The sequence below is a fragment of the Chondrus crispus genome, genomic scaffold (genome assembly GCF_000350225.1).
Source record: "Chondrus crispus Stackhouse genomic scaffold, scaffold_40, whole genome shotgun sequence".
Taxonomy (NCBI): Eukaryota; Rhodophyta; class Florideophyceae; order Gigartinales; family Gigartinaceae; genus Chondrus; species Chondrus crispus.
The window spans coordinates 147,891-157,953 of NW_005179326.1; the positions used below are offsets into that span (position 1 = coordinate 147,891).

At 63.4% G+C, this 10,063-nt stretch overlaps 3 protein-coding genes; 1 reads left to right on the forward strand and 2 right to left on the reverse strand.

Annotated features, from left to right (window-relative positions):
* Positions 1-4,276: 4,276 nt before the first annotated feature.
* On the reverse strand, positions 4,277-5,864 carry CHC_T00008710001 (Serine/threonine protein kinase Mitochondrial). XM_005718712.1 is given in 2 exon segments: positions 4,277-4,394; positions 4,395-5,864. The coding sequence occupies 1 exon segment, from the start codon at positions 5,862-5,864 to the stop codon at positions 4,395-4,397; it is 1,470 nt and encodes a 489-aa protein (XP_005718769.1). The 3' UTR covers positions 4,277-4,394.
* Positions 5,865-6,420: 556 nt separating this feature from the next.
* Positions 6,421-7,779, reverse strand: CHC_T00008763001 (Serine/threonine protein kinase). Its single transcript, XM_005718713.1, has one exon. It carries the CDS (start codon positions 7,777-7,779, stop codon positions 6,421-6,423), a length of 1,359 nt encoding a protein of 452 aa, XP_005718770.1.
* Positions 7,780-8,775: 996 nt separating this feature from the next.
* Positions 8,776-10,063, forward strand: part of CHC_T00006358001 (hypothetical protein) — a 1,446-nt gene continuing 158 nt past the window's right edge. The window contains exon 1 of the mRNA XM_005718714.1: positions 8,776-10,063. This exon is cut by the window's right edge and continues 158 nt beyond it. Within this exon, the coding sequence (XP_005718771.1) occupies positions 8,776-10,063 (1,288 nt within the window).

Here is a 10,063-nt window from a genome sequence, read left to right on the forward strand (position 1 = left end):
GTGCCCATCTTCAGCGGCCGCGGCGGGGTATTGAGCAGCTTTTCGCAGAACGGCTTGGGCATACGGACTGCGAACGGTTACATCATAGGCGGTAGGCTTTTCGGGTAACGCGTCCGGTGGTGGAGGAGAAGATTGGACTAGCACATCAGCTGGGCGGTGTTGTGTATGGGGGATCAGAAACGGAACTTCGATCTTGCATTCCCTTCCAGCTGCACGGAATAAATGTCGCACTAGCGTGGATCGAACTGCATTATGGCGATGGATGATGCCAAATCCATGCTTACACTGCGTTGCGTGATCACCCCTAAAATCCATTCGTTTGCTGCAATGAGGACATATCAATGGCAGGATCGAATCTTCATACACAGGAACATCGAGGTGGCGCCTGAGCATGACAGACCATTGAGCGCTGTGAACTGTAGACGTCAGCGATGAGTGGGCATTAAGGAAGGCAGAGGCACCTGATGCCATCAAAGAATGATACCGCACTCGACGCCTGACCGTGGATGTACTGTGCGCGGAGGGATTGGGTTGTGCACTCCACAGTTCGTGTTTCCAGTATCGGTTAGCCGCGGCTTGATGAATGAGCTGAAATAAGTAGTGATTGATTCGTTCAGGTCGTTCTATAAGCGTCTCTGGCTCTAAGAAGCCGAGATCATAATCGTCGGTCATAAGCAGCGGGTTATAGCTTTCAGGGCGCAGGGAAGGCGGGAGAGTGGAAACCATTCCGTGAAGGGGAGCGCGGGCTATACGGCGGTATGCTTGCACTGAGGGAAAGTTACTTCCCCTCACGCGTGACGGAGCGGAGTCGATCAGGGTGGCAGCATAGGATGAATCAAGAAGCGGTTTCATTCCGATGAGACCCTGTCCACCGAAGCGAAAGGGAAGGCGTATTTGAGATGTGACTGAGGTAGACAGCGGGATATTGTTGAAACGGGAATAAGCTCGAATTTGCGAGTCATCAAACAGCATGGCAAACGGCTCCGAGACCTTTGGCGGGATTAGTCGGAACATATGATGCATACGGCACACCGACGCTGTCACACGGTGTAAGTGAAATTTTGTGCGATCATCATCAATGTCGCTTATCAGTGTCAGGGTGTTGTCGCACTGCAGCAATTTGTCTTTCATGTGGCGTGTCATGAAAGACAAATTGCCAATCGGCGAACCGAGAAGCGAAATTCCCTCACTCGATATGTTGGGAGCGGGTAGGACTGAAGTGAGGGACTGCGGAGGGACGGAGGGAATATTAGGCCAGTACATTCTTGTCTTGGACTTGTTTATGAAAAACTGGTGCCACGGACCTTCAGAAATGAGGAGACGTAGTGCGTGAAGAACTTGGGGGAGGGGTCCAGCTAGAGTGCCATCGTCTGCGTACCAACGATTTATGGCCAAGTTGCAGGTTTCGGAGATGCGGCGGACAAGGGGCTGAATAGCAAGGGAAAATAAAAGCATGCTTGGGGGGTCGCCCTGCTGTGTTCCCTCCTGACTGTGTATGATTCGCGGTGGTGTGGACGGGAGGACTAGCTGTGGAACTGTGTGCCCATATACAATGTTGCAGAACCGGGCTAACGAAGGCACCTGACTAGGGAGCGAGTGGAGTATTTGTTCTCGAGAAAATGAGTTGAATGCGTTGCCTGCATCAATGGACACTATGACGAATTCCGGATCGTCGGAATGTCGTCCGGCTAGCATCCGAGCGTCATGGACGAGCGCATCCATGCCATTTTGCACGCTGTTCGCTAGCTGTTCCGGGTGGAGGTAGTCACGAGTGTCAGATATGGCTGCACCAGGGAGGACTTTCATGACGAGGCGCCTGAAGCACTGGCCTATAGCTATCGGCCGGATTTTTGATGGGCGCTGTTGTATGGGGAGTACTGTGGCAGCAGCAATCAGTGGCATTGTGGCTTCGGGGACGTCACCGCTCGCCAAGCGGCGGACCAGGCGCGTGAGAGTGCCCAGGCCCGTTATGCCAGCCGCGGGACTGACAGGCGACTTGGCTAGGAGATGTAGTAGGCGTGGGGACATGCGATCTGGTCCGGCAGCAGAGTGGGGGCTCAAGCGTTGGACAGCGCGCATTATTGAATTTTCCTCCACCTGCGGGGCAGGGGGTAGGTCAGACAACGGAATGGGAGAAACTGGGTGTCCGGGTTGGGGATGTAACGCTTTAAGGGTGGTCAGGGTGGTGGGGTCATCCAGATTGGCAAGCGGAGAGTTGGTGAGCGCACGCAGAGCGCGCGAGTAATGGGCTTGCGACGCGAGGCGCGTAGCACGGGCAGTACGCCGGGCGCGTGTGGTCGGGGGGGCAGAACGTCGCGGGTGGCGTTCGTGCCATTCCTGACGGGTATGGTGCGCTTCGAGGGCTTCATGCCATAGCGCTGGCCATTGCAGCATTGAGCCAGCACGGCGGATACGGGAGAAAAGAGCCTTTAGTTGACCAGATTTGGTGCGCCAGCCGGGTTCCCTCTGAAAGCGCGACGGAGAACTACTGTCGGAAACATGTGGAGGCGGAGGAAAGCCTTGTGAGTGTCTACTGGATCTGTGCAAGAAGCTGCACGGTCGACGAGGTTCTTGAAAAGAAGGAGGACGCGGGGGAGACAGACGCCAGGAATAGAGGTGAATATGTCTGATGGCCGGATGGGAGATCTGAGAAGGTCCTCCACTGAGGGCAAGCGGAAGTTGGGGTGGAGATGTGGATACAGTGAACTGGCAGGCGGAGCATTCGGGGCAACGGGATGAGTCACAGGAACGCTCATGATGGCTGCGACGTCGGATCGGGCCGACGAGGGCGCTGCGCGGCCTGAGACACCCTACGCCGGGTGCTTGGAGATAGATGCCTTTTCTGTACGGTCTTAGAGGGTCCAGGGGCAAGGGTAGATGGGGGACTGGGGTGCTTTCGTGCGTCAGGGACGAGGTGGATACTGGTATCGGCGAGCTGGAGACGTTGGGGGGGCAGAGGGCTTGGGGTGGCCATACCAATGGGTGTGGGGTCAGTTGAATCGAGGACTGGGGAGCGCACTGTGCGTGAGCGTGAGTTTGTGAGCCGGCTGGGGCTGCATGAGTGGCCAAAGGCGACACTGCAGCATCAGAGGGTGGGGCAGCCGTCATGTCGGGCGCCGGGTTCGAAGAGGGCCGGTATGAGGTTGTGGAGTAGGCAGCAGGTGGTGCAGTTAGGTCGTGGGTCCCCATTTGGGTATCAGGGGGGAGGTAGGGCATGGGTGTGACGTCGGGAGAGAAGTTGTCTGAGAAGAGGGACGCGGCGTGTGGTCCTTTGGGACTGTTTCGAGGGCAGCATACAGGTTACTGGCGGTCGTTTGGAGAGCACCAGCTAGGGCGTTGCGAAAACGCATGGGTACGGATGTCGCTGTGTTGCGTCGCAACAGGCGATAGGACTCAAGGGTGAGGCGACGGGCCACCCCGGCAGCCGGGGAGGGAGAAAGGTTCTGGGCAGTGTCCAGGAGCGGGGCTGTGAGGATTTGGAGGTCTTGGTATACGAGGCGGGTGTGGGCTAGTACGCGCTTGAGGGCGTAGGTATCAGAAGCCGCAAGGTAGATGTAAGTCCAACATCCCACGCCCGGGGTGATGACATGCGCGGAAGGGTGGCTGGAGCAAGTCGAGCGCCTAGGCGGAGAGCTTCTTGGGTGGCTTCAAATGACACAAAGGCGCCGTGAGGTGAAGAGGTGGGGGCGATAGCCAGGGCCGTGATCGCAGGAGGTGGCGCCTCCGGGGTCCCTGTGTGGGGGCCAAGGCTAACGAGGACATCGACGGTGCGCACCAGGGCGCGGGCTGTTGCCAGGTCAGCGGGCGAAGCATTGCCAGGGACTGAGACAAGGGCTTGGGCAGATGCCAGCGTGAGCACTGGTGCGCGGGTGTTCACAGGCACATGTAGCAGGTCGAAGCTGGGAGGTTCAACCAGAGAAAACCTAGGGGCAGAACGATGGAGAGGGCGGGGGTCGGAGGCACGGATGCCGGCGCGGGCGACAGCAGCCCAGGACCGCTCTTGGCCTGGGGCTTCCTCGCGCGGGTGTGGAGGAGGGGGCGACGTAAGAGCGACTCTCGGCAGCGGGACGACGGCAGGTTCGAGGGGAGGAACCTGCACGGGATGGGGCGGGGTCGGGGCGGCCGCAGAGGCCACGCATACCGGCAGCGCGCTCGTGCGGCGAAATACTGCTGCTGGGTGCGAGGCTCCCGGCTCCTGGACCGCCAGCGCGGCGCTGACGACCCTGGATGGGTACTGCACGAGGTCATGTCATCAAGACACTAGGCGCAAAGCGTATGGCACAGGAGGCAAACGCAATTCGGAAATTTTACGCAGTATGACGTATTCTTCAACGTGAGACAGACACCTCAACTGGGGCGCTCCTCGGCATCGATAAATTCCTCCACGTGGCCACCTATTTCCCCAATCCCTCTTCAAATTCCTCACGATACCCGAAGCCGATCAACTCCACCTCCTCCACCTCCTTCTCCCTCGCCGCCTCGCCCAAGCGCCCGATCTGAAACGCCGACGTGAACAAGTCCACCTCGGACACGACATTCCTCGCGTCATACCTCACCATATCCCTGCTCTCAACCCCTCCCTCTTCCAACGCTTGCACCACCCTCTTCCTCACGCTTCCCGCCCGACACTCCTCCGTCACCGTCGCCCAGTCCACGCCCCGGAACCACCGATGCCTTTTCACGCCCGCCAGCCCCAGCCGCTTGCCTGCATCCTTGCACAGCATCCCTCGCAACAGCCCCGCCGCCTCCTCGCCCACCTCGCCCGGAATCACCAGCTCCTCGTTCTGGGTCGCCTGAAACACCGCCCGCGCGTTCCGCGTCGAGACGTTCCTCCCGAACGGGTAACTCCCAGTCAGCATCACAAACAACGTCACCCCCAGCGCCCACACATCCGACGGAGCGCCGTACCCGCGCCGCGCATCCTGCCTCCCCGTCAGCTTCTGCGGGCACATGAACCGTCTCGTCCCGACAAAGCTATACGCCCTCCCCACAATCTTAAACTCCTCCTCCTCGCTGTCCTCTCCGGAAGACCCCTCCCTCTCTACCCGCAGTTCCTTTGCGAGCGCAAAGTCCGTCAGCCTCACGTGCCCCTCTCTCGTCAGCAGCACGTTTGCCGGCTTGACATCGCGATGCAGAAACCCCATGCGGTGGCACTCCTCGACTGCGAGTACGATCTCCGAGAAGACGTCCCTCGCCACGTCCTCGGGCAGGCGTCCCTTCGGCATGCGCTGCAGCACGTCCTCGAGGTCTCCGAAGCGCCCAAACTCGAGGACGAAGCAGAAGTGGTCGGCGGTCTCGAACGCGTCCACGAGCTTGACGACGAAGGCGCAGGCGGCGCTGGCCGCGCCGCCCAGCACGAGGCGCTCCGCGACCAGGCGGCGCAGCTTGCCCTGCGACGCGCGCACGTCGACCTTGGCCACGGTCTTGAGCGCGAGCAGGCGGCCGTCGGCCTTGCGCATGACGCGGTGCACGGCGCCGGACGCGCGGTGGTCGAGCTCGTGCACGAGCCCGTAGCGGTGGATGCCGGAGCGGTCGGCGGCGACGGCGCGCGCGGCGTGGCGCACGAAGACGTCGCGCGCGGGCGGCGAGCGGAAGGTCAGGCGCGGGTACGACGACGAGCCCAGCACGGCCGCGCGCGAGCCGTGCGCGGACGGCAGCAGCGACGCGCTCAGGTGGATGTGCACGTCAGGCGAGGTGGGGGCCGCGTGCGCGTGGCGAGAGAGAAGCAGGATCGGCCCGCGCAGCTGGAGGTGGCGCCGCGTGCGCGTGAAGGGGGAGGGCGAGTAGTGCACGAGCTGCGAGGAGAGGGCAGGCAGGTGCGGGAGCAGGTGGTGGCGCCGGGAGCGGAGGTGCTTGGGAGCCATGTTTGGTGCGGTGGAAGAGGGAGGGGAGGAGGGGAGGAGAGAAGTGGGTGCCGCTGTTGCATATGGGGGAGGGGGGGGGGGCCCGGAGAGAAGATGGGGGGAGAGGAGGGGCAGGTAAGAGGGCACGGACAGGTTTGGGAACGGGGGAGCAGGGCGGGTAAGGGGGGCAATGAATGCTCTCTGTCAGAAGGCGTAGGTGGATTGCAGGTGATTGTAGCGCACTGTATTCTCGCGGCACTATCCGCAACATACAGGAGGGGAGTTTTTCGGTTGTTTTCAGGTCGGGCGCGTGCGCGCGAGCCGTTTCTTTTTCGATAGCGCTACTCTGCGCGTACTAGCTGTCGCTGCTTGGAGTGGGGCCTGGCTGTAAGGAGGTAGGGAATATATCTCGTGTATGTGATACCGGATCCGACAGTTCGGCAGCGTGCTGCAAAGCCATTGGCCGGCACAGGTGCCTGACGGACAATCACACATTCGTTGTTCCTGCCGCGCCTCTTCAGATTAGTCCTTCAGTCATTTACGTGTAAAAGTGTCAGAAACGCTCAGTTAGCTCGGCTCAGGCGACGTACCCGAACCCAAGTAAGCTCATATTATCCAGCCCCGTACCGGCATCCTCGATCTCAGTGGCGGTCTCCCCCACCTCCGTCACTTCCCCCTCCGCCTCCAGGCCACGCCCCTCGCCAACCGCCTCCCAGTCGACATCGCCCAGCCACTCGCTCCTTTTCACTTCCCCCAGGTCCCACCGGTCCAGTGCGTCGCGGTCCAGCATGCCCTCGAGCAGCTCGCCCACGCTCCCCTCCGGAAACGCGACTTCCTCCTCGCGGATCGCCTCCGCCAACGCGCGCCAGTCACCCTTTGGCACGCGCCCGCCCACGGGGTACCTTCCGGTCACCATGAGGTACAGCGTCACCCCGAGCGCCCACACATCCGCGGACGCCCCATACCCCCTTCCCCTCCCCGCGCGCACGACCTCGGGCGCCATGAACTTGCGCGTCCCCACGAAGCTCTCGCTCCTTCCCACGAGGCGCCACGCGCGCCCCTCCTCGCTCTCGCTCCCCGACTGGTCCTCCTCCACGCGCTTCTCCACGCGCTTGGCCAGCCCGAGGTCGCCGAGCTTGACGTGCCCATCGGCGCCCACGAGCACGTTGGCCGGCTTCATATCGCGATACAGAAAGCCCATCTCGTGCGCCTCCTCCAGCGCGAGCACGAGCTCCGCGAAGACCGTCTTCGCCTCCTCCTCCCGCAGCTTCCCGCCCTTCCGGCGGATGTACTCCCCTAGGTCGCCGCGCTCGGCAAGCTCGGTGACGAAGCACAGGTGCGACGGTGTCTCGAACGCGTCGACCAGGCGGACGACGAAGCGGGCGTCGCGTCGCGCGGCTTCCGCTAGCGCGACGCGCTCGCCGACGACATTGTCGAGCTGCGCGTCCGACGCGAACGCGTACGCCTTCGGGATGGCCTTGAGCGCGAGGCGCCTGCCGTCTCTCCTGCGCACGACGCGGTACACGGCGGCCGACGCGCCGCGGCCGAGCAGGCGCTCGACGGTGTACAGGCCGCGGAGGCGGTCCGGCGCGGCGGCCGCGCATGCGCGCGCGGCGGCCGACAGGAAGGCGTCGCGCGCGCGGCGCGAGGAAAACCACAGGCGGCGCGCCACGCCCGGCAGCGCGACGGCCGTCGCCGCGTGCGGCGCGGGCGGCGCGGACGCCGACAGCGGGCGCACCAGGCGCGCGTCGGCCAGAGAGGTCGACGAGGTGGAGGGGGCGAAGAGAAGAAGCACGGAGCCGCGCAGCTCCAGACGGCGGGTGTGGCGCGCGAACGGCGTGGCGCAGAAGTGCACCGGGGCGGTGAAGACCGGGGCCAGGCGGCGCAGCAGCTCGCGCGAGTAGGTGGGCGATGGGGGCCGTTTCTGCCTCGGCATTGTGTGTTGTGTGTGTGTGTTGTGTGTGTGTGTGTGTGTAAGGTTGGGTCGGTTGGTTAGATGTTAGGTATGTTGCGGGGCGGATGTCGCCGATGGGGAAAGAGGATCTGGGCGCGGCTATATAGATGCGCATCGGCGCTGCCGCGTCGGGGACCCTTCGTGGATGTCGAGCGCACAAAGCGGTGGTATCGGCCCGGCACGCTGGGCGATGGGCTGGGCCGCCAATGGGGGGGGCTCTGTGGCTCGCGCACCGGTGCTGCCAGCGCGGACGGCTGGGGCGATGCGGGTGATACAGCCAATGGGGGCGGGCGCTATGGCGGGGCAATTCGGCGACATCATGGCTTTTGACGGCGCGCCCCGTGGCCAATCGGCGGGCGCCATCCACAGCCCGTTGGTTTGAACATGTTGCAGCAGTGGATGAGCTGGCGCGGCGGGATGGCATTCTGCACACCGGTAGCCCCGCCCTACACGTGCGGGTGACGCCCGTGCGCTGGACAGAGTACTGTACTTCCTTTCCCCCTCCTCCCCCCCTCACTCACTCCTTCCTTTGCCACCCTACTTTCTCTTCAATTGTTCCCCTATCATACCTCTCTCCCCCCCACAATTGATGGTCTCGAATTTCCCATATTGGCTGGACACCAGCGCCGGCACTGGCGTGGCGCCTGCGAGCGCCGCAGCCGGCTCGCGGGGACTGTTCTAGACTGGACTGGACTGGACCGCAGCCTGCTCGCGGGCTACCGCGAGCAGGGGCGACCGTTCTGGACTGCACTGCATTGGACTGCACTGCATTAGACTGCAAGCACAACGCAGTCTACTCATTGTACTGTAGCTGTTGCTGGCGAGCTAGATTGCGCGGTGCTCTGTGTGTAGGAAATAATGCGAAAATATACATAGAAATTAGAGACGTCTTTTCATGTACGCCACACGTGTCAGTCTACAACCGTCCGGGAACCACCCGCGCATGGAGTACCAAGGGTACACCAGAAAGCGTGGAAGATGGTACCCTGCACATCAAAGGTGACGGAGATGCGACGAGCAGCGACCCCACGACTTTCATACAGCAACACACGCTGTAACGCGCTTGTTGCGCGGGGACGCGGTGGTGGGTGCTGCAGCGTGTGCGGTCAACCCTTGTTGATACCGACAGCCGGCGGTTCGTATCGTGGCGCACAGCGGGCGAGGTTGTCCGGGGGGAGGCGCGCCGCCCGGCGAGTGGCAAACCCCGTCCCCTTCCTCTCTCGCCTTGTTCGCGCCCTGCCAACTGCTGCGTCCTTGTTCAAAACCTCGTTAACCATCGTGTTACAATGGACTAGCCGCTACTACGGTAGAGTACAAACTATACACCTTTGGCGTCACGCCTGGCTCGCGCTGCCACTCGCGCTGCCACTCGCGCTGCCAACCGCGCTGCCAACCACGCTACCACTTGCGCCACCACTTGCGCCACCGCTGGCGCTGGCGCTGGCGCCGGCGCCCGTGCGCGCGGCCTCGCCGCGTCTCCTCTCCTCCTCCTCTCTCTTCTTGGCCCTGAGCACGCCCTCCCTGCTCTTCTTCTTGGTTTTCTTCTTGCGTCCGCCGCCGCCCTGCCCGCCCTCGCGCCGCTGCGCCACCTTAATCTCCCTGCGCGTCATGCGCGCCCCCCCCTGCGCGTCGCCGCCGCCCGCCCCACCGCCGGCCATGCGCGTCGCCCGCATCCGGCCGGCCGAGATGTACCCGTTCGCCCCGAACCGCCGGTTGCTCAGCTGCACGCGCGACCGCATCAGCCGCGCGTACATCTTCTCCTCCTCGGCCCAGAACGCGCTCTCCAGCTCGTCCTCGATCTCCTCGTGCGCGAACGCGGCCGCCCCGCCGCGCGCCACGGCCGCGGCCTCGGCCTCGGCGAGCAGTTCCGGCGGGATGTCCGCCTCCTCCTCGCCATCGTCGTCGTTGTTCTCCCCCTCCTCGTGCTGCCGCGCGCCGTGCGTCGCGACCCACGACACGCGGTGCAGCAGCGCGACGTGCTCGCGCAGCCACGGGAGCGTGCCGTCGCCCGCGCGCGGCCCGTGCGCGAGAGCGCCGCGCAGGTCGCGGTGCACCAGCACGGACGAGAAGGCGGTCTTGCAGTTGGGGCAGACCTCGCGCACGCGCGCCCACGCGAGCAGGCACGGCAGGCAGAAGCTGTGCGAGCACGCGGGCAGCGCGCACCGCAGCGAGTCCGCGCACGAGTCGTCACGGCAGATGGTGCACAGCGCGCGCATCGTGCGAAAGCCGAGGCTGCCTCGGCGCCTGGGACGGGGGGGAGGGGGGG